General features: G+C 38.3%; 2 protein-coding genes across 3 annotated transcripts in view; one reads left to right on the plus strand and one right to left on the minus strand.

Annotated features, from left to right (window-relative positions):
- Positions 1–22,252, minus strand: part of vav3.L (vav guanine nucleotide exchange factor 3 L homeolog) — a 126,408-nt gene extending 104,156 nt beyond the window's left edge. The window contains exon 1 of one of the 2 annotated variants that reach the window (XM_018258649.2): positions 21,196–22,248. In XM_018258649.2, coding sequence (XP_018114138.1) covers positions 21,196–21,399 — 204 coding nt within the window. In that variant the 5' untranslated portion in view covers positions 21,400–22,248. Of the gene's footprint in view, positions 1–21,195 lie in introns of both variants that reach the window. The other variant, XM_041590584.1, reaches the window with a different exon arrangement.
- LOC121403078 lies at positions 21,980–23,370 on the plus strand. Its single transcript, XM_041590585.1, has 2 exons — positions 21,980–22,421; positions 22,877–23,370. The coding sequence occupies exons 1-2, from the start codon at positions 21,980–21,982 to the stop codon at positions 23,065–23,067; spliced, it is 633 nt and encodes a 210-aa protein (XP_041446519.1). The 3' UTR covers positions 23,068–23,370.
- The last annotated feature ends 340 nt before the right edge of the window (positions 23,371–23,710 follow it).

Here is a 23,710-nt window from a genome sequence, read left to right on the forward strand (position 1 = left end):
CAAAGGCCAAGCAAACCACAGTACATTACTGGAATAGCCTCTGTTTGTAAGTGTGAGTTGTATGTAAGTCGCATGTTTGTAAACCGGGGACTCCCTGTACATACCACACACAGTGTCCAAAAAAAACAGCACTCAGGCTTGTAAGGCAGACAAACACCCCAACGTTTCAGACACCAAGTCCTTTGTCAAGGGAAAATATTGGGGCTGGAGTTTTGACACTGTTTTGTATGTACTAATTTATATGTTTTAGTGACTTAGTAATTATACATTGTTGTAATTATATGCTTTATTACATCATTTATTTACTAAAATCTAAATTTATCTCATAAACAAAATAAAAAAAGCTAAACCAAACTCCCATGCCCGATTTTTCCTTATTTATTAATAAAATAACTCAAATAAATCAGATCGGGAAAAAACCTGATAAAATCAAGCAAAAACCCAAGTTGTACAGTTTTCCTGAATTTTTTTTGCCGAAAAACCCCGAAAGTATAGGATTATCAGGCTAAACCCAGCATAAACCACAATATCTTTAAGTCTGCATAGGGACATCTCCCATTGATTTTGACAGGAAGTGCTACAAGGAAACACAGCGCTGTACAGTCTTACTATATACAAAAGTACACACAGGGAGGACAAGCATTGTAAATACATAAAATAAGTATAATTGCACAGAGATGAAGTGCCTTGTGGTTTGAGACACAGTAGGAAGGAAAACTGTCACCCCACTATTTATGTTAAAGAAAAAGACACCAAAGTGTTTAAGTACAAGATGCATACTCAGTTTTGTACCACCAGGCTTTCCATCTATTCCACTGAATAGATTCCATCTTCCACACCACTGAATTTTATTATAGGTGCTATAGAACCTGGCCCACTGTGGCAGGCACATTTACAGAAAACACAAGTTTCAGCAAACTGATCATAAAGGAGAAAAAATGTGAAAAACACGCATTCTTTAAAAAGTGGAGTGTTTCTCTTTCTCTAACCAGAAATCTGAAGGATGTCAGTGAATGTTTCATTGAATGAATGTACCGACACAGAAAGCTTTGTGGCATTATGGTGGCTGACCCTGTTCCATATTGAATATGCTGTTTCGCCAATTTTAATAGTCTACATGGGTAATCCATTATATGTATATCCATTATATGTACAACATAGCGAGTATGTGATTTAATCGCACATATTTTTCCTAAATATAGATGAGTGAATTAGAAACATTTAATTACATGAGATCCTGCATTTTGATAGGGGAAACAACCTGCTGTAAAGCAGGAGATGAGACACCCAGTGTCACGCTATATATATATATATATATATATATATGATTTCCTCTTTATAAACAGATGTTAAGCATATCAGTATTACAGGCTGCTGTTCTGGATGTGAAAGTGTTACAGTTAGTGAGAAGTTTTGGATTTCCTGAAGCACTGAGCTGAGCTGGTTGTGTGTGTACACAGGAAGGTTTCCAGTCTGACTCACTGCCTCCCTCCTCCTACACCATACACCGACCCTTATTTACTTTGACAGCTGCATATGTACAAAGCCCTATTGTTGCACATTTGGCTTGAAGGTGTCTGTCCTATTTCATGAGTCTTATGCCATTCCTCTACATTTATTCCATCCATATGCTTTGCTATGCCTTAACTGTGTTATCCATTATTATTATCTTACAGAGGTTGTATCCTTCGTAAGGCAAGGTTCCATGCAGCAAACTGCCTTTATGTACTGACAGAGTTAGCCTGGTATATATATAAGACATTACTGCATATCTATAAAATGAAACTGCTCCATTGATTGCTATAGCTGATTCATTTTCCAAATTTATGGAGCAAATCACATGGTACTTAAAATTATTGAAGAGCTGCACTGAACTGCAAGGTAGATAACTGAAATAGGTAGATACATGATAGATAGATAGATAGATAGATAGAAAGAAAGATAGATAGATAGATAGATAGATAGATAGATAGATAGATAGATAGATAGATAGATAGATAGATAGCCCACCTTTGAAACTACCTGGTTGCAGGCTTAATTACATATTTGCTTCCACGTAAAGAAGAAGGAAAGGTGAAATCAAAGGAGGTGCCAAAAGTTAAGCACCCCAAGAAATTGTATTTATTTATCTAATACCCCTGGCTGGTGCACTGCGAAAAGGTAAAAAGGCCAGCTTTATTGTCGGCATTTCCCTCTACTGTGCATGTGTACCCAGGAAAAAAAAAAGAAGCAGGAAAAGGATCGCTCCATGGACAAGAACCTGACAAGAATCAAGGGTGAGTGCAGTTTTCTGCTAATAGGAGCACGGCTCAGGGTATCAGTAAATACAATCATTGGGGGATGCCTAACTTTGGACCCTTCTCCCTAGTGATTTCACAGTTCCTTCTCCTATAAGAAGCTGTGTAAGAAAAGGCATTTCAGAATTACAATCCAGCCTTACAGGTCAATGTCTTACAGAGTAATGTAACAAATCAATAATTAACATTGATTGGTCCCCTGTTTGAAAGCAAACACCTAATTGGTTTATATGGGTTACTAGACCTCATGCAAATTTCCTTCACCTATAACAAGCACAACAAAAATAGAAGACTCCATTACAATTGTGTGTTTGTTTCAGTCTTACACAGGGGGTCTGTTTAATCCTACAGCTCTGCAAAATATGCTGGCGCTATTTAAATAAATGTTAATAATAATAATAATAATCTCTGGAATCCTACCAGGGGCCTTCTAAGATAACTATAAAGGGGAAGAAAGTGGAAGCACTCCAGGCTACAAAGAAAAAAATAATAAGTTTAAATACAATGGAAGTGCAACTGATTTATCCTATTAATCAATGCACATTCCCTGGCCCCCTGTCTCACAAATAATTCAATATATATGCAAGTACATGTGTGTATAAAGTGGTTTGTAATAGCACCCCCTACCCGCCCCTTCAATTAAAGTGGTCCCATACCTTTAAAAATGGGTGTTGGTTTGGGCAATCTCTCCCTTTAAAAGCCGTAGCAGCTAGTGGGAGGATCTAGCCCTCTCATTAAAAACCAAACTCATGGTCAGGAGACACTGATCCCAAGGACTACTGCTTTTATATTATTGACCAGAGGTAAACAGTTAGGGACCACCATATGGGGTTCACCTTGACCTGGTATGGTGGCTTACCAATTTTATGATCATAACTTTGTAACAAAAGACCCTTGTCTTTAAACACACATGCACGTGCATATTTATTGAATTATTTGTGAGACAGGGGACCAGGGAATGTGCATTGATTAATAGGATACATTAGTTGCACTTCCATTGTATTTAAACGTATTATTTTTTTCTTTTTAGCCTGGAGTGCTTCCACTTTCTTCCCCTTTGTAGGCCTTCTAAGATAACCTGAGTAAGACCAAAATGTACAAAAGAAAACATTCTGAATATGAATTCTGTTACAAAATGAACGCATGACAACTTTTTTTGCAATAGTGTTTTTAAGAAAATGTTGAAATCTTTCAGAAAATGATATTTCAGCATGTTTTGGGTTCATATAAATTACTTGGAAGCTGTTTAAGAAGTCAGAGAAACTGACTTCAAATGTCATCAATATACATATTATATTTTGATATGTTAAGGAGATTCTGCTTAGCCCTAGGTTACACCACTTCTCTTTTCCTGAGTGTCTATCTGGATTAGAATCACTGCAATAAACCACGCAAAACCATGAATGTGCCAGTCTGCCTTTTTTTGCCATAAAGAAAGTCTGTCAGTCATATGGGTAGTACCAGCATATACTGCCCCATGCAAACACAAAAATTGACAAACATATTCAGATGTTTTACCTCTAATTACTTTAAAATACCCTTATTCTAGTTTTATTATTATTCTTCATTTAAATTACTTCTGGTATACTGCAGGTAGGGAATGAATCCCTATGCATTCTCAGTAGTAAACTGCAGCCATTTCTGCATAAAGATCCCTTAGATAGCGTTGGTTTATCCTTCATCCATATTCATAAGGAAAGGCATACCTGCCAACATTTTGGAAATAAAAAGCGGAACAAAAAAGCTGCAGCGCATAGCTCGTCAATTTTTTTCACCACGCCCATTTTTTGTGGTCCCACCCCCTAATTACCATGTTCATTTTACAAAATTTGGCAGGTTATGAAAGTTTGAACATATTTCTGTATTTTTTTTTTCAGTTATTACAGTTTTGCTAATGAAGGTGAATTGCCATTTAAGCTATGAGTCTAACTTTTCCCAAGGGACCTGTTGTCTTACATTGTTACAATTACTTATTATATGTATCATATCTGCTGCTGTGGCTGTTTTGGGCTCTCTGCCAAAAGCCAATTAAGTTAGAAACTTTGTTTCTTTTTCTGGCTGTTCAGTACAGAGAAAAACAGGACTTTCCAGTACAGGTATAGAATCCCTTATCCGGAAACCCGATATCCAGAAAGCTCTGAATAGACTCCATCTTATCCAAATAATCCAAATTTTTAGAAATGATTTCCTTTTTCTCTGTAATAATAAAACAGTAGCTTGTACTTGATCCCAACTAAGATACAACAAATCCTTATTGGAAGCAAAACCAGCCTATTGGGTTTATTTAATGTTTAAATTAATTTCTAGTAGACTTAAGGCATGAAGACCCAAATTACGGATAGATCCATTATCTGGAAAACCCCAGGTCCTGAGCATTCTGGATAACAGGTCCCATAGCTGTACAAACCAGGGACTGTGGGTTGAGCTGTCTAAAAACAAGACAGTTGGGAGGTATGGGAAAGGTCATGCATAGACTGGACTCCATTCCTCTCAAACTTTTCATTTATTAAATAATGAAAGAAAATGTCAGTCTTTGCAACTTTACAACAAACATTTTCAGTAATTTGTAAATATAATTGTTGTTGAAAGTGGTATTTGATTGTTGCTTGCTGCACTGCTGGTTCTAACTATGGAAAGCAGCTCTCCTTCAACCAAGGCTCAAGTTCCCACAATACCTAACATGCTTTTTTTTACAGGTCTGTTAATTAGCTGGGTTTTGCTATATTGTTTCAAGACCTGGGACCAGTGAGCAGAGAAAAGACGGTGGCAGATACTCCTTTCAGTAGCAATTACATTTACAAAAATACTGTTAAATCACTTTAAAGTTTTAACTAATCAATGTGTATATTGTAATTGTAAAGTTACCTAGCATTTGATTTTCTTTCATTATACAATGGACAAAATGGCATTTACGGGTATCTCTCTGTTTGCTAGGACAGAGTGATTCTGCCTGAGGCAATAAGAGAAATATTTCCAGTTATTTCTATAAATACACCGTTTTAGTTGTTGTTCTCAACCCATTGCCTACCAAGCAGTTAAAAAGGCAGCATTCACTACAGCTGATTGACATGTATTGCAGCATAAGCTCCTACTGTATGTATTTAAGAATTTCTATTACTCTATTTATTGTGAATGTCTAAGGAGCTGAGATACTATAGCTGTAAATAACTTTGTTAGTAGGCTAAATATATGTAGTGATTTATTTGTGTTAAAGGTATGAGTATTAAAATCTGTACTTTTTTCTACTGGAATTATACTATCTAAAATGACAATGCAGCATCAGTTGATCGTAGCATCCTGTAATAAAAGTTGAGTGTCTACTATCTAATGTGTTTTACATACTTTATTATTCCAAGACAGATATTCATTTGGGATTAACGCTACAATCCTGCCTCCTCTCCTACATACCCTCTAGTGCATCTAGTTACAGTGAAAGTTCTTTTTCTCATTACACAGATTGCCTTGTTGAGCCCATTTCTGTACAATATCATCTTTTCCAGATGTATAGCCTCAAAGTGTGTTGGTGTTGTACTTTAACAATGTTTGGAGAACCATATGTTGCCTATACCCTCATGGATGACACAGTGCAGTCAGAAATATTGCAAAGAAAAACCTCTTTATAATCATTCACCATCAACACTTAGAGGCACATTTATCAAGGGTCGAATTTCAAATTCATGCGAGTTTTGTTAAAACTCCCTTAAATTTGATTGAATTCGAAATTTGAGTTAGGGAAATTTATTAATGAAATCGAAAAAAAGCTAACAAATTCAATTCAAATTCAATCAAACTCAATTGTCAAGAAGGCTGCAAGCATCTCCAAATTGATCCCTGGACCTCTCCCATTGACTTAAACGGCAATTCAGCATGTTTTAGGTGGCAAATAGTCAAATTCAAATTCTTAAAGGGCTTAAGTATGATAAATCTCGAAAAAATGTGAAAATTCGAATTTTCAATTCGACCCTTAATAAATCTGCCCCTTATTGTTGGTTAAGCCTAATATCTGGCATCTGTTTGTCCTTTGTTAAACATATGTATTCTCTGAGACACCCTCTGTGCACCAGAAGCTACAGCAATTGATGTTAATATACATAAAATAATGTACCCCCTAGTGCATTCCAAGTTTTATACACAGATCAGAGACCCCCTTCTAACATCCCCATATTTTCAAAAGGGTTTATAACAAGATATGTTAGCATATACCTTTTGTGTATATATATATATATATTGTGGTAGAGTGACTAGGAAAATGTGGAAAAAGGTCACTCTAGCCTTTAATTTCTCCCCAGGTACTGAGGCTCCAGGAAGGGAGTTATTAAACAGAATCAGTGCTCTGTTTAAAGACTTTAGTAGCCAGGAACTCCATTCCGCAGATCCAGTCCAGAGTAGTGCCCAGTGGGCTAGGTTTTATTTTATAATTTGTTTGTATGATACAATGGTCACCCCTGTGTCTGTGGATAATTCACTGTATTTGTTTAAAGTGGGAAAATAAACTGCTGTTTTCCTGGAAGAAGTTGTGTGTCCCTGTCTTTATGCTCCTTTGTCCTATGCTGCCTGCCTACCATTGACTAATTCCCCCCAAAAGTTACGTGTTCAAGCCACCAGCTTGCCACAATATATATATATATATATATATATATATATATATATATATATATATATATATATAGTGATAAACCTTCAGTATCCGCACTCCAATCAAGCGGTTTCAGGGGTGCACGGCCAATTTCAATTCATATATTCACAATTTGGAACAAAATATTTCCAGGCCAGCACTTCCCTATTTGAAATAAGTATGTTTTCATGGTACACACATAACAGTGCTCCAGTGTTTCGGTCCCTCTTGGGACCTTTTTCAAGGATGATATACAATGTGCAATAAAACTTTATAATAGATTTATAATAGATTTATAAAAGATTTAACAGACTTTTAACAAATGCACTAAATAATTGTATGTAAATTAGAAGGCACACCATTGGTCAAAAAGTTACAAGGAATATGAGGTCACTTTAGACTATTTTGTATTGTGAGCACTATATAAAGTTTTATTGCACATTGTATATCATCCTTGAAAAAGGTCCCAAAAGGGACCGAAATGTTGGAGCACTGTAATGTGTGTACAATAAAAAGACACTTATTTCACAAAGGAAAGTGCTGGCCTGGGAATATTTTTTTCCAAATTGTGAGTATATATATATATATTTATATATGTAAATGAATTGTCCATAATTGTGGCACTCATATAATTTACACAACGTCAATTGTGATTAAAAGTCAAACAGGTTTATTTATTTTTAATTACAATTGACGTTGTTGTGTAAATCCTGTAAGTGCCATCACTAGGGACGTTTTATTTAATTTTTTTGCATGAGCACCCAGGTTTCATGGTCATTTGAGGTGTACAATCTATTTTATATATATATATATATATATATATATATATATATATATATATATATATATATATATATATATATATACACATACCGCACTTCTTTATTTTATATTTTATATTTAACAGAGAACAAATCACACAAAAAGTGTTTAGCTAAATCTCAAACTGTATCTTGTGTGCATTACTAATGCCATTTTTAAAAATATAACTATGTGTATGTCAAACCTGCACATAAAGGAACCAATAAGCTTCATCTGGTTAGCAACAAGGGAAACAGCAGCAGCTAAATATTCTTAATTACCATTGTTCATTAATCCACTGTAAATACTGTATGAAAAACATCAGCGGCATGATGAGAGTACTGGGATCATCCAGTGACAAACTGCATTATATCTAAGAGCATGTTTCATTATTGATGAGCTCATATTCAATTCTGCAATTGAAGGCAAAGTGTAAACAAATAACTGCAGAAAAGTTTCTATTGTGTGTGTTCTAGACAATCAAAGGAGCCTTTCAAAGTTCAGCTGTGGTTACTGGTGTGGTTGTACCTAGAATTCTGACTTAATTCTAAATGCTTGTAATTTTAATGCCCAATAACATAGCACTGTGCAGCACATACCAAGGCTACATTATTCACAAGTTCTCTGAATTCTAATTCTAACGTGTTGCAGGCTTGGCAAAACTGATTGTAGCCATAGGTTGGGCATCACTAATTCAGAGCAGGGATTTTGAATGTCTGACTCTCCCACCCCCTTGGGCTGCTGCAAACTATATCTTAGATTATTTTAGTGATTGATTGAAGTTGTAGCACTGTACCTAGTTTGAGGACAGATGGTTGGGCATCCCATTTTTTTTAAAAGAAATCCAGTTTAGTTCCCACATTATTTCTATTTATAGAATTTAGAAGGGGTTTGAAAGGATGCTGGAATGCTAATCTCTCTATCATGATCCATCAAATACATGTTGGATAATCCCGACTTTACAATGTACTTTAACAGTCGCTCATCATTGCAAAAAATCCCACATAATTCCTCCTTAAGTGCTCTGGATAATAGTTACAATCCTAGTTCAGATAAACTACTACATATACACACAGTGTCATACTGTTTGACAATAATAATATAATAACAATAATTATTATAATCTGAAATAAGACTTTATATGGTTACCTGGATTTAGATATTCAGATTGTGCTCCTAAGCAGCCCTCTGTATAAACAAACCCATCCCTACCCCTGCTCTTTTTAGTGCAAGAAATAGCAAATCCTATACTTATTTCATAATTAAAAACAATAGGCAACGATTATGTGCAGCACAAGCCCTATTCATTGAACTAATATTGATAAAGTGGATGCACTGCTCCACTATTTTGAATACGTAAAAAATGCACTGAACCCAAGATTCAGTTCAGGATTTGTCAAATCCTAGGACTTTTTGAAAGATCTGGATTTAAATTCCCTTGGATTTGGTTTCCAGAAGGGTTGGGGTCTCTGCAATAGTACTTTTAGGTTGGTACCCATGTCTGATTTGCATTCACCAATATGTGCTTAGCAATAAAATAACCTTTAAAAAAAACTGCACAGAGTTTTTATGAGCAAACTCTCTGAAATTGGACACCACTGAAAATCTCAAGATTCAGAAATGAGAAAACCTTTTAAATTAAAAAGAAATTTTTAAGTATATGCCTTATCAAAATAAATTACAGCATATAACATAAGAAGGCTTCTAGTAATAAAAGTCACGAGGTATGGACTGGGACTCAAAATAGGCCCTGTCATTTCAATTACACATAGGCCCAAACAGCCCCCCACCAGCCCAATAAATAGTGACTGTCAATTGCATCTTACAGCAGCCCCTCTGGCATTTGCCAGAATCCACAGACAATGTTTTCTATGAAGAGCACAGTTGTTGGTTCCCCTTTTTACTGCTTTCTCAGCAAAGTAGTTTTCTAAGAAACTTTTTAGTCATATAATTCTGGTTTCAGAAATATCCCCTAATGGAAGTCCAGTTTCTGAATCATTAAAACATCACACATATAGTATTATTGTATATGCTTTAAATTTATGCTGCATTATGGCATCAACAAAAACTACCTGCGGAATATAGCAAAATGGTCCGATTTACTATGCTAGCTCATAGTCTCTGCAAATATAATAAATGAGCACCCCTAAGCAAATTCTGTATTTTTAGATAGTTTCACAGTTGTGATTTTTTCAAGACAGTCTTATGACTTTTGAGTCTTTAGAAAGCATTTTATAGGCCTTGGGCATTCATCATTATAGAGTGCAAAAAGATGTATGTGACAAGAATTGTCGGGACGATCCATACGATCTGAAAATCATACGAACCTTTAACGTTATCTTTGTGTCTATGGCCAACTTAACACCCATGAGGAGGAGTATTCCAATATAAAGTTGTGCTCCTCACAATACATAAGAGCCCAATCAGAACTTACTTACATTTTTAGCTGTGTGTATTTTTTATGCTGTTATTAATTAAGCACATGGCAACTTTAATAGCTGCTTAGTGATCTTTACTTAGTGAATGAGACCGTGGCTATCGTTCGTCAGAGGACTTTTCACTCGTTACTCTGCAAATTTTACTGAATGTTACCTCTTTCACCAGAGTTTACTTCGCCACCTCAGACTGGGTGAAATGATAAAATGAAGCTAACTAATTTGAGGGGCATGCCACATTTGTTTAAGGGTGGGCTCATGTCTAGGGCATTAAAGGACCTTCTGTCTTTATTATGGCTAATTGGATATGTGTTTGAAAAAAGTAAGCAATTGCACCAATATTACTAATAAAGACGTCCATATGACAAGCCCTATTAAAATTAAGCTAAGCGTACGAGTGCTAGTGAAGTTTCGCTAGGCAGAAATGAACGCTAGTGAAAATTTGCTATGAAATGCTAGCCCAGTGAAAATTCGCCAGTGTTCGGCTGCTGAGACTAAACTTTGCATTCCAGTGAATTAACGAAGTGGTAACGAATTTGCATATGGTGAAGTGGTCGCTGGTGAAAATTTGCCCTAGCGACACCATGTCTTCAGGCAAAACACAGGTTTATTTCAGCAAACTCTCTCCAACATAAAGGTAACAGGAACCCAGTTCATTAGCGTTTCAATAAAACCCATTCAAAACTTTTCCACAATCAGGGGTGACTTCCACACTATGGAATATTCTGGCCTTCTCACTAAGCCCTGCTGACTCTCCCTTCATGGTATATCAGCTCACAAGCCTCTGGTCTGTCTCACCTTCTTGCAGCACCTCAATCACTTTAGACTCTCAGTCATCTGGTCACGTCTACCTCTGCTCTTTGCAGTGGCAGGCAGCACCCCCAGTCCCTCAGGGAGTTCCTCACACAGGCAAGTATCCTTCCTGTTCTGTGCCCTGCTCAGAGAGACCTTCCTAACACTCTCACTACAATTAAATACCTCGCCACGGGCCAGTCTTCATGTGGAAAGTGAGCTCCAATATGCAAACTGGACCACTGGAATGGGTTGTCTGGCTAGCCTATTCCTTCCAGAACACTATAGCTTGCAGGGCCAGAAACTTTCATCCACTTTGGTACATAACATGCAAGGTAAAAGATTTTGAAATTAATATCTGCCTTGGGAGCTGTTACTTCCAGTGTGAAACCAGCTTTCATGTTATTAACCAATACAGAAGCAAATAAGTCTCACCAATGTGAGTAAATTAGCCCTTACAGAGACTGTAACTAAACAACAGAAATCAAACCTCTCTGTGTTTGCACAAAACCATTCTTGTGCAGATGTTATAGTGTGTGAAGCAACAGAAGAATGTGTGTGTGACTTCCCATTTCATCGCTGTCAACACAGTTTCTGTAACAATAAGAAATAAGCTAAAACTAATATTGCAAAATAATTCGGAATAATTTCCTCTTTCTGTAAATCTTTTTAAAATTCTAATGTTTTACCCCGCAGTCAGCAATTAAAAGTGGAGTATAGGTTGATTTGTATTTTGTGAAAGGGAAACTAAAGCCTTCTTGTTGACTTTTAATTCAGCATCTTTACTTGGCTTCCAAACCCTGTCCAAAATTAACACTTAAATAATAATCTCATCATTAGAACTTTATCATGAAAATGATGACATTTTCCTATTCTGCTCAGCGGGTCTAATTTATTAGACTTTGCTGCTTTTGTATTAAAGAGGTGGACTGAAATAAGGTTCAGTCTAAGGGAGTTATTCATGAATGTAAATATTTAAAAAAAAAAAAACACATTTTTTTTTTTATATTTATTAAACAAAAAAAATACAAAACACTCAAATGTAATACATAGGTAGAAGTCTAGTCATGTAGAAGTCAATGTGAGTTATCTTAGTCATAATTTCAACTATTTATTTAATTTGGATTTCTCGAGTTTTTAAATTTTCTTTGAGCTTGTAAACACACTAAATATGAAACATAAAACACGAATTCAAGGCATTCAAGTTTTTTTCCACAATTTTACTCATTTGATTATTCTATAGGCAGATTTCTTTTAAATAAGGTAACATTCATGGTTTTTTTAAATTTGGAGTGGAATTTCCCTTTAGACATTTTTCAGTCATAAATGTTTATTACGTTGTACAGGTATGGGAATTGTTATCCAGAATGCTCAGGACCTGGGGTCTTCCAGATAACAGATCTTTTAGTAATTTTGATCTTTATACCTTAGGAGGGGTCAGGGAGGGGGTCGGGGAGGGGGTCAGAGGGGGTCGGGGAGGTTGTCGGAGGGGTCGGCATCCAATTTGGGTGCGCCAGCGTCAAATTCGGCACACCGCGTTCATTGTTCAGCGGCCCAGTTCAGGACTGTTCGCAGCCCGGTGGTTGGGGAGAATTGGTGACCCCCCCCTTCCAGAGCAATATGAGGAGAAAAACAAAACTTACATTCTCAATAAAAAAAACTGCTAGTTTATCTATGGCAAAACATTCATTTGGGCAGACAGTAACAGGGGCATCAGAGGCTTCAAAAAGGGGATGATTGTTATGTAGCACTCTAGCTCCATTTTTGATTTTCATAGTCACTATTTACATTTGTCATAGATGTACTACTTTAAAGGGGAATGCTGAGAGTCCAGATGAATGTCTCATCTTATTAATTGTCTTTCAGAAGTTTAATTAAAGGGACAGAAAACATGCTGTTCTGGGAGTTGCTGCTAGTCAGACCTGTGATAAGCGCTAGAAATCCAGTATGCTAAGGTATAAAAAGGATGATCACCAGAAGTAAGAGAAAGCCCATCATCTAAATAAAGTTACTGTAAGAATTGAACAAATACTCAATTCGCTTATTTAGTTTTCTTTCTATTCTATTCTGCATAAATCGCAGCAATCATAAAAGTCAGCTTTCACAGCATAGGTCATAGGTCTCTGGGCTGAAAGCAGAGGTGCCCAAAAGGTAGATCAGGATCTGCCAGTAGACCTTTAGCTGGTGGCCAGTAGATCTCAAGACACTGTCAACAAACAGCTTGTCTAAATCACCCTCCTATTTCGTGCTTTTCATTCAGATATGTATTGTGTTAATTTTACATAAGAAATAGTTGTTGTATATAGCAATATACATTTTCCCATAAATCAGTATTTTATTAATATTTTCCATGGGACAGAATGCTAACAATGCTTTCGTGGGTGTAGATCATAATGGGACAACATCACTAAAAGTAGACCTTGCATTAGTAAATTATAGTTTAAGGATTAGTAACACTGTGATAAACTGCTTGGCTAGCAGTTGTTAAATTATACTGCTAGTTCAGGTGAAGCAGACAGACCATCACAGGAACTTTATACATTTATTTAAACATGGCAGGTAACACAGCCCTGCTCCACACTTGCTCTCAGCTTAGACTGGAAGAGGGGAAACAGGCAGGCCCGGATTTGCGGCAAGGCCGCATAGGCCCGGGCCTAGGGCGGCATCAATTAAGGGGCTGCATGCCGCCCAGCCGCACAAGCAGTTTTTTGTCGGAGCGGCTAGTGCCCCGAAACCAAGCTAAGAGGATGCGCATGCGTGCTATTTTGAGAGAAGGAAGGGATGACGGAGGACGCTAGCCTCTTAGTGGATGCGCATGCGCGCTATCTAGAGAGTGAGAAGGGGCGATGGAGAATGCTGGCAAAACAAAAGGCAATGGCAATGGCAAAACAAAAGGAACGCCCTTAACCAAAAAGCTGGTTACTACAAATATAAAATATATAAATATATAAAATATAAAAGCATTTTAAAGTAAGTACAATATTATGTAAAAGTTATGTGTTTGCTTTAGAAAGACTACTATCTTTATAAGAATAGGCTGCTGTGTTGTCATTCAAGCTGAAAAAGACGAAAAAGTACTTAAAGGAATTGTTCAGTGTAAAAATAAAAACTGGGTAAATAGATAGACTGTGCAAAATAAAAAATGTTTCTAATATAGTTAGTTAGCCAAAAATGTAATGTATAAAGGCTGGAGTGATTTGATGTATAACATGTCAGTCAGTACACTACTTCCTGCATTTTAGCTCTCTTGGTTTACTCTGACTGGTTACCCTGGCTACCAGGCAGTAACCAATCAGAGACTTGAGGGGGGGCCACATGGGTCATATCTGTTGCTTTTGAATCTGAGCTGAATGCTGAGGGTCAATTACAAACTCACTGAACAGAAATGTACCATGTGGCCCCCCTTCAAGTCGCTGACTAGCTCAGAGTTAGAGAGCTGAAAAGCAGGAAGTTGGATTCTGACTGTTTTATTAGACATCTGTTCACTCCAGCCTTTATATATTACACTTTTGGCTAACTAACTATATTAGAAACATTTTTTATTTTGCACAGCCTATCTATTTACACAGTTTTTATTTTCACACTGAACTATTCCTTTAACGGATAAAAGATAAGCTCTGTAGTAGAATACAATGGCATTGTCAGGCTCTGCTGGGATTCGAGCCAAGGACCTTTGGGTTTCGGACTTGACGTCTTAACCATTGGGCTAGGTGAGTAGCCTGTTGGGATGATCACTATATGTTAACTGGCCTCTGCAGCCCCAGGCCAGCCTTGACCTTGACCTGACCTTGCCTTTCTGGTTCCTGCTTCCTGTGCTCTGTCTATATCTTCCCTCATCTCGCTCTGCATCTTGCCCTGCCTTTTCCTCCCTCTCGCTATCAAGTTCTTCTGCTCCTGTCCTCTCGCTATCCAGTCCGTCTGCTCCTGTTCTCTTGCTATCCAGCCCTTCTGCTCCCATCCTCTCCTTCTGCTCTAGTCTCGTTCTCAGTCACTCTGGGCAAGCGCCCTAGGCAGGCCCGGCAGTCCCGGCTCGCATGCATGTGCAAAAAAAGCGAGAGTCGGGCAGAGAAGGGAACCGGACTTAGGGTAGGCGACAGAGGAGGTACATGCCTGGCGCCATCCCAGCTTTGCGCCCTAGGCACGTGCCTACTCTGCCTACCCCTGGTTCCGGCCCTGCTCCTTCTGCTCCAGTCTCCTTATGCTCTAGTTACCTTCTGCACTCTATCCCTAGTTACCTTCTGAACTCTATCCCTAGTTTGATCTGATCTACGCCCGCACCGTCCTGTCCCATACAGTCTGTTCCTGTTCCACTCCTGCTCTATTCAGTCTGTTCCTGTCCTGAGTCATTGTCTTCTTCATCCTGTCTAGTCCAGTCCTGATCTTCACCCTCTACATCCTGTTCCGCTCTGCACCTGTTCCAGTCTGACTCATCGCCTTCTTTAACCTGTTCCTGCCTTCCCTTTACGTGTTCCCTAGGCACATACAGGTCCTGCTTCAAGGACTCACCCTTCCCTCATCAGTCTCTACAGCGCCCCCTACCTAATCCTTGACAGGCATTCTATACTGTGCATCTGTTATCTGCTATGTAACTTGTGCTTTGAATGGCTGCCCCATGGCTACACAGCAGAAACTGTGAAGAAACACAGCAATCTGCCCCGACCATGGCCAGTTATTACCAAAATCCTTCCTTATATCTAGTAACTCTTTTTTATTTTTATTGACTGCCCCATGGAAATCATTGCCATTGTGATTTATGCCTTAATTGTCTTTATTCTGAATAAATACATGAATGTATATAGTTTCTGCTCTAAAGATGCTAAATAAAATATCATCTATATAATCCCAAGAGACCAAATTATCCTGGGAAATGGCAGAATGCTTTAATGGCTTTTCGAGAGTTTTATGTAGCAATAAAAGTTGTAAAAATCAGCTACTGTATTCAAAATCTATTTTTTGTCAGTATAATGCCTCTTGAAAGCTTCAGAATTGATTCAACCAAAGTGATGGGATTTGTCTGCAAAGCACGCCCTTTTCCACTTCAGATGTGCTTATGAATGGGGTGCCAGTATTATAACAGTTGCTCATAACATAGGAGTGCTGCTTCATTGCACGCATATGATAATGCTCATGGTAAATACTGTGCTTTGATGACTGAAAGTTTAAAAAAGCAGTTTCTCAAGTAATAGCCAGTGTTTTAAATTACATATTCTATGAATAGTCCTATATATACTTGGTGTCTTTTTTCCTTGAAAGGGCAATCATGCACGTAGATGAAAGACTCTTTTATGCAGCACGCAAATAGAAGTTGAAACATGCAAGGGCATTGCCTCATTTTGCCTTTATATCTGTATTGTAGGATGGTTATTTCAACACAAAAACGTCAGAAAAATCAAATTTCCTCTAAAATAATAAGATGAAAAAAACAGTGACATTAATGCAGAATAGGACAATACTGAGTGGCATCCAAGATGGAAAACAACCTGTAAGGGTTACCAAATCACCCCATTAAAGGGGTTGTTCATCTGAAACACTTTTTTTCAGTTTACTTGGTTTTCAGATAGATCACCAGAAATTAAGACTTTTTCCAATCGTGTTTCTAATATTGAATTATAACGTGTATTTTTTACCCTCTAAAGCAGCTCTGGGAGGGACCCTCCAAACTGTTCTAAATTGATACATTTAATTGATACATTTCTTATCCTTGTCCCTGCTGAGCAGAATCCCTGGGTTTCATTAAAGGCAGCTGTTGATACAATAGTATAAATTAAATGTTGCAAAATTGTAACCATTCAAAATCTGCATCTGAGTTACTGAGCTGCCAGACTCAAAACACCAGAGAGAAAAATTTAACTTAGATTTTGGGAAAACAGTAAAAAATAAAAAATGGACAGTAATTGAAAAAAGTCTGAAAATAACTTAACTGAAAAAGTGTTTGGAAGGTGAACAACTCCTTTAAGTTAAACTTTAGTATGTTATAAACTGTCCTGTTTTTAGCAATTTTTTCAGGTTCATCTACATTGAAGTTCTATCAGATTACATATATTTGTATATTTTAGAATATGGATAAAAGTATATTCTCATAAAATCTACAGTGAAAGGGACGCAAGGCAAATCATACAGTGTCACATTCCTCTATCTCTCTATACAAATGACTGCCACACTCCCTGTTGAACAGTAACCAGCAAGAAGCAACACATTCATTGCTTGCTGTCAAAATCTAATGAATTGTAGCCCTTGTGCATATTGTTATCTTCCATGTGAGTGCATTAAGGCAGACCCTCTGACTATAAAGGCAGATCCTTTTTAATTTATAATAAATTTAATATTATGTTCTATTTTATTAAATGGCAACATATTATAAAGCTGATAACAAAAACACGTGGCTATAAAATTGCCAAGAATGTATTTTGTTTTCAGTATTATGTGCAAATCATCAATGAACTTAATACTAGAGTGCATGCCATACAGTGAAGAGACACCCTTAGATACTACATGTGCATATAGGTGTACCCCTGGAAGTAAGTAAAGCCTTCCACAAAGTAATTTTCATTGTTTAAATTAAGGCATTGTTTGTTTTTTTCCTTTCTGTTCTGACTCTTGAAACAATAAAACAGAAGTCGGTTCTGGAACTGGAAGTTGCTTAGAATTCTGGTAACTGCTACTGGAAAGTTGCTTAAAACTAGATTTTGTACATTTCTTCAGTATTCAATGATATCCACATTAACCAAGTATGAAGTTTTAAAATCTATTTCTCCTTACTTGTAAAACATGGGACTTTTAAAACTGTAATGAACAATAACTAAAGTTCTGAAATCACACCTTTAAAAAAGTAACATCTAAGCTTGTAAGTCTCAGCTGCTGTCAACTGCTACCAGACCCCGGGACAATTATCAGCTGAGGAAGTTTAGGCCTATTAAGAACAGCTGGAGAGAGACAGTTTTCAAATTTCAAACTGTCATGTAGGAATCAGTCCACACTAATACAGAGGCTGCAATCCAAGGTTCTCTATCTGTGATTCTTGCACGGTAGCATATGGCATGGATTGGGAAATCATAACTTATATCATCAAAACATGATTCTACTACATATACCTGTGTTCATTGTATAGGGGATAATGATTGTTGGAGGTATTTTGGTGTGACATTTAGAAAGCAGGTAGTTTAGTTCTAGGCAAGAGAAATGTTGGGAAACGTATAATGTGGAAATCCACTGTTGCACATAAAGTTACATTAGTAAAAGAAAGGCTAAGTGTGTTTGAGGTGTGGTTAAGAAAGAGATGCATATGCCTGAGTTTAGAATGAGCCAGCTACTGTTTATTCTTGCAAAACATTTAAACTAATATTTAAAAACACAGTAACATTTATAGTAACACATGCAAAGCTTAAATGACTGGGGCAGTTCCAATCTGCTGTCCCCAATGATAAAAATGCACCTGCCTTTGATACTGGGATGGGAAATGCACTGGTGCTTTATTTGTTCACATGCCAGGTATTCAATGTGTGGGCTTTAGATAAGTGCATGTGCAGTTTGAAAATTCCAACTAATTCTATTGTACAGTGAATGCTCCTGCTCTAAGCCCATGCAAGGAATACACATAGTGCTGGTGCAGTCGTGAGCCCAGTATCTAAGGCTCATGCATTTGCATCACTGGGGCTGCATAACATAGTTGCACATTTGAAAATGTTTACTAACATGCTTGGGGTGATTACAATGATTACCTAAGGAAGGGTATTTTCGGGGTTTTTGTCATCTGTATACAAAAATGTCATTAAGTTTAACCACTTTGCATTCAAATTATTCCTGGTCAGCTTCTAGCTGATAGAAAGTAAAGTAAAAAATAAACCCTTCTGAATTTTCCTGTGAGTCTACCTGTCACTGCTCCATGTGAGTCTACCTGTCACTGCACTGTGAGTCTACCGGTCACTGCTCCATGTAAGTCTTCTTGTCACTGCTCCATGTAAGCTTACCTGTCACTGCTCCATGTGAGTCTACCTGTTACTGCTCCATGTGAGTCTACCTGTTACTGCTCCATGTGAGTCTACCTGTCACTGCTCCATGTGAGTCTACCTGTCACTGCTCCATGTAAATCTACCTGTCACTGCTCTATGCGAGTCTACCTGTCACTGCTCCATGTAAGTCTATCTGCCACTGCTCCATGTGAGTCTACCTGCCACTGCTCCATGTGAGTCAGTTGTTCTCCACTAGCCTACAAGTGCAGCATGATCAGTTCTTGAATCAATCTAAATCACCCTTAGGGAGAACATAAAAGATGAATAACCAACCTAGTAAGGAACACTGTGCAAACTCTATTCAGGCAAGTAAGCACAAAAAATCTCCCGACACCTTATAGTTCCAATGAGATCTTATGGTTCCTGAACAGGAGATTACTGTGATTGAAAGGTTCTGTGTACAGACCTGAGTATTTATAGCAAGACTAACTGCTATCATTAAAGTTTAGGTTTGATTTCTATATTAACTGACGTTACAATTAAAGAATATATAACCAAGAAATACAATTAAAGAATGCATCACTGAGAAATATAAAAAGTAGATTTTTTTTACTCTGCAGTGGCCTGCATTTCACTATTCAGATTTGATACATGTTTCTACCCTACAGTACCTCTTCTAAACAAAAAAAAGCAATTTAATGACATCATGCATTGAGGGTTAATAGGAGCAGAAAACCCACTTCCTTACTGAGCTAATGAGCTGCAAGTGGACAGTTCCTCTCCCCTGCACTTTGCAACAGAGCATGAGGCTTCTGTTATTATACTTTTCAAAGTGTTTTATTCATCTAACAATGTTACATTACATGATACAAAATCACTGTATATCTAGTAAGACTGGCACAGCAATATATACTGTATTTCATTTTTTGTTTGGCCAAGGTAAAAACTTTAAATACTTATAAGTATAATATTGTCTGCTTTATTGTTAGAGCATTAGGTAAATTCATTATATTTTTCTCAAGAGGAAAAAAAACGTAAATCAGTTTTTAAGAGGACAAACAAGCATACTGTAGCTTCATAAAATACATTGCCGAAAACTCTTGCTCACCATAATGTGACAATAACTGGCAAAACAGAGTTCAGAAGCAAATGAAGATAACTTGCAGTGTGTCCATTGTCAGCTAAACTTTTGCTTTGCTAGCAAATTATAGCTGACTATTGATATAGCAAGACTATATTTGTATCCAGTTCAAAATTTGTTGTCATTCTCACAGCATTCTATTTAAATATAATTTTAAAAAACTGGATCAAGATGTTTAAAAACGTTGTTTATTTCTGTATTTATATTTCCAGGATCCCCCTCTGGGCCCAAAGGGAGAGAGCAGCCTAAGAGCCAATATATGTAGTAAGACACCAATTATGAGCTCTAGTCACCAATGTTAGCCCTCTCAGACAATGTCACATGCACAGTCTTTTCATTTGATATAAATAACATACACAGGATTGACAAAGCGATTATGAATAAGCCTTCTGTTAAACCCTTTACATAAAGTACTTTCATCATTCATTGTCTGCCAAAGTTACAAGTGTGCTCTACTCGAACCAATAAACTAATGGGTGCATGTCCCCGGCCTCCTCATCTAACAGTTCTTAGAACAGCATTTCAAGCTTCATTTGTAGCAAATGGCACAGAACAATGTTTCAAACCCCAAATCTTGATAAAAGCCATTTGGGTCCTTTACATTGCTCTGTGCCGTCTACTGCAAATAAAGGAATTTTAACTTAAGATTGGCGTGTTTATAGACTACCATTTATAGACCACCATTTATTCTTTCACGGGTTTGTCTTTCTACATTTAGTATAACATACTATTATCTGTACCTTATGTATAATTAAAATGCTACTTTCTATTTCTACATAAGAGGTAGTTTAGGTGATTACAATAATGTTTTTTTTTTTACTGGAGCTGGGGTGTAAAACCTAAAGTCTCCAGTTTATGTCAGACTGAAACTTGAAGCTGTAACCTAACAACAACTGAAGGTTGATGTGGTTATAGGCATGAAGGTTGCTTCTATACCACCAAAACTATCTAACCCATTACCTGTAATGTTTCTCCTTCCTTTATGTTACCAAGCATATGCACAGCATCTATGACATGTTAAATGAAAAGAAACTGAAATACAATCTTAAAACTTTATGTTTGCCTGCAACCTGTATCACAATAAATGGGGATATCCCCCTTTCTACACCAGTTCTTTGTGGTGTTGCTTTACAAACTATTAAAAAGAGAAGGCATCTTCACTGACCTGGGACATCTGTGGTCTCAAGTTGATTTCTTTCAGGTTGATGGAGCTGCCCTGCAAGTTCTTAAGCAGCTGACAAAGGAGCACTCCATCCCGGAGAGTCTGGGCCAGGTCAAACACCTGAGCTGTGTCCAGGGTCACCCTGTGATTGGGGGGCAGCACCTTACATCTGATCAGCCACTGGGCACACTGTCGCCAGGGTTCCATGATGCTGCCACACAGATGACTTACTGGAGTATGAAAATGGCAGCAATAGAAGCAGCAACAGGCAAGGTGATTTGGGTAGTTTGGGTAGTTGGAATATGTGACTGGTTCAATGTCGAGGACCCATTAAGCAGTAGAAGCTCAGCAGCCAACTAGACAGTGAACACACACAGAGGAGCCTGTGGTGCAGTGTAAGCTTCATGGGCTAGAAGCAGCGATAGAAGCATGAGATGAATGTTATGTGAGTGCTAAGCCCACATGCCCAGGAAGACAGTAGTCTGTGCTTGATGCTACAGCTTCCCCTCCCTGAGTCCCAGGCCAAGCTCCAGTACACAGTTCCCACTGAGGCTGCTGCAGCGGCTGCCGTTTGTCCTGGCGCATTCTCACTCCCAGCGCAGAGTCTGCTGAAATGCTACAAGAGACTTCATATTCACAAAGGCCACTGGCTCTCCCCCCTTCTCTAGCCCGGTTTCTCCGCTATGGCTACCGCGGCTCTCTATGGACAATACAGCCCGGGCTCATCCAGTCCGTGTGAGGTTAGTGCAGCCACAGATCTGCCCTCCGCCCACTGTCACTCCCTTATATGCCGCTGTCCATCCATTCACACTGGGGATTGTGTCGGTGCTGCTTTCTTCTGCGTCTCTGTCGCTCAGCCGGCCCCAAAACAGATATTGTCACAGTCGCTTCCAGTCAGCCCTACGCTGCCGCTATTATCACTAAGCCTGTCAATTACTTCTTTCTCTTCCTCGCTTTATCCGAGCTGCCTGGTCCTCAGCTCCCTGTCCCAGTGACATTCCCATTGCCTAGCACAGTGTCACTGCTGTCGCCTCTGTCATTCTGCCTCTCCCTCTCCTCTCGCTTTGCTGGGCTGCAGGCTTGGTGTTCGCGCAGGCGCAGTAGACATCACTTTGCTACGCAGGCTGGACACTACCTGTCAGTGCAGTTTAGGGAGGAGCACGAAAGGCTGATGATTGTGGCACGCCGTGTGGGAAACTTGAATAGAAGGGTAACAGTTAAGCGTGAAGGTAAGAATGGCCGTGTGTACAGTGAGCAAATTGACTGTGCAGGGTACTTGGCAACGCTAAGGATAGTGCAATCTCCTCTCACCAGGGTCTGTGTTACGGTAGGGCAGAGAGGACATTTGCACCTGGGTCCTCCTAGCACCTTAGGGGCACAAAGTATGTGTAGTTGTAATGTTGTATCATAATTGTTATATAATGTATATATTATACTCCAGGAACGCCTAACTGCAGCCTTCCCAATTGTTGGAGATTAAAACAAATGTTATGCACAGCAGTTAACACTGCAAAAATAGTATTCTGCAAAAAAAAAACAGTTTTTCCTTTAAATAAAACAGTTTCCATTTTATTTTTTTTACCGTTCTCCTAAAATTTGGGAATTAAAAAATATAGGTAAAGCTATTAATCATCAGTCGCATTTTTTAAAATTGCATTTCCCCTGTTTTTCTGTGCTACATTAGGTGATACATTTCTTACTATCAGCAGAGGAATGGCAGCAGCTGATGGATCTAATTGTATCAGTCGCTCTGTGACAAGCTTTAGTAAATATACAGGTGATTTCTCAATGCGACATTGTGGCCCAACAGTCATGGGAGCAGATGGAGGACAAAATGGGGAGGCCACAAGAAGAAAAGCAAAGAAATTGAAATAACCACGCTGTAGAGCTCCTCCAGATCATTAAAATGAGTGATCTGCCATCTCTTCAGTTTGCTTCTATCGAAAGTTATACTAGATGAAAATCTGCTGGTGGGCCTGGGTCAAAGCCCCATTTCTCAATTTATTGGAACAGCTCTGTTCACAACAAATTACACTTGTGTGAACCTGACTGGAGTGCACCCTATACCCCACCTGGTGGCAGCCCTGCAATTGGGCTAAAGCTTATGTTGCTGAGCCATGTATCAGTTAATTGTAACAATTAAAGGAGAAGGAAAGGCTTGGTGTACTTGGGGGTGCCAAATGTTAGGCACCACCAAGTGATTGTATTGACTTACCTGAAACCCCCGGGCCGGTGTTCCTATCAGCAGGGTTATACCAGTGAGCACCACGGAGCGATCCACTTCCGGCATCTTCTTTCTTCAAATTTCCCAGGGCAAACGCATGCACAGTTGAACGAAATTGGCGACTTTTTAGTGAAAGTTCGGTTTTTCATTCTGCTGCACATGCGCAGCCGTGCAAAGACAGAGGAAGACAGAAGAAGATCGCTCCATGGTGCTCACTGGTATAACCCTGGGCCGGTGCAGTTTTCTGCTGATAGGAGCACCGGCCCGGGGTTTCAGGTAAGTCAATACAATCAC

This window comes from Xenopus laevis, chromosome 4L (assembly GCF_017654675.1).
Source record: "Xenopus laevis strain J_2021 chromosome 4L, Xenopus_laevis_v10.1, whole genome shotgun sequence".
Taxonomy (NCBI): domain Eukaryota; kingdom Metazoa; phylum Chordata; class Amphibia; order Anura; family Pipidae; genus Xenopus; species Xenopus laevis.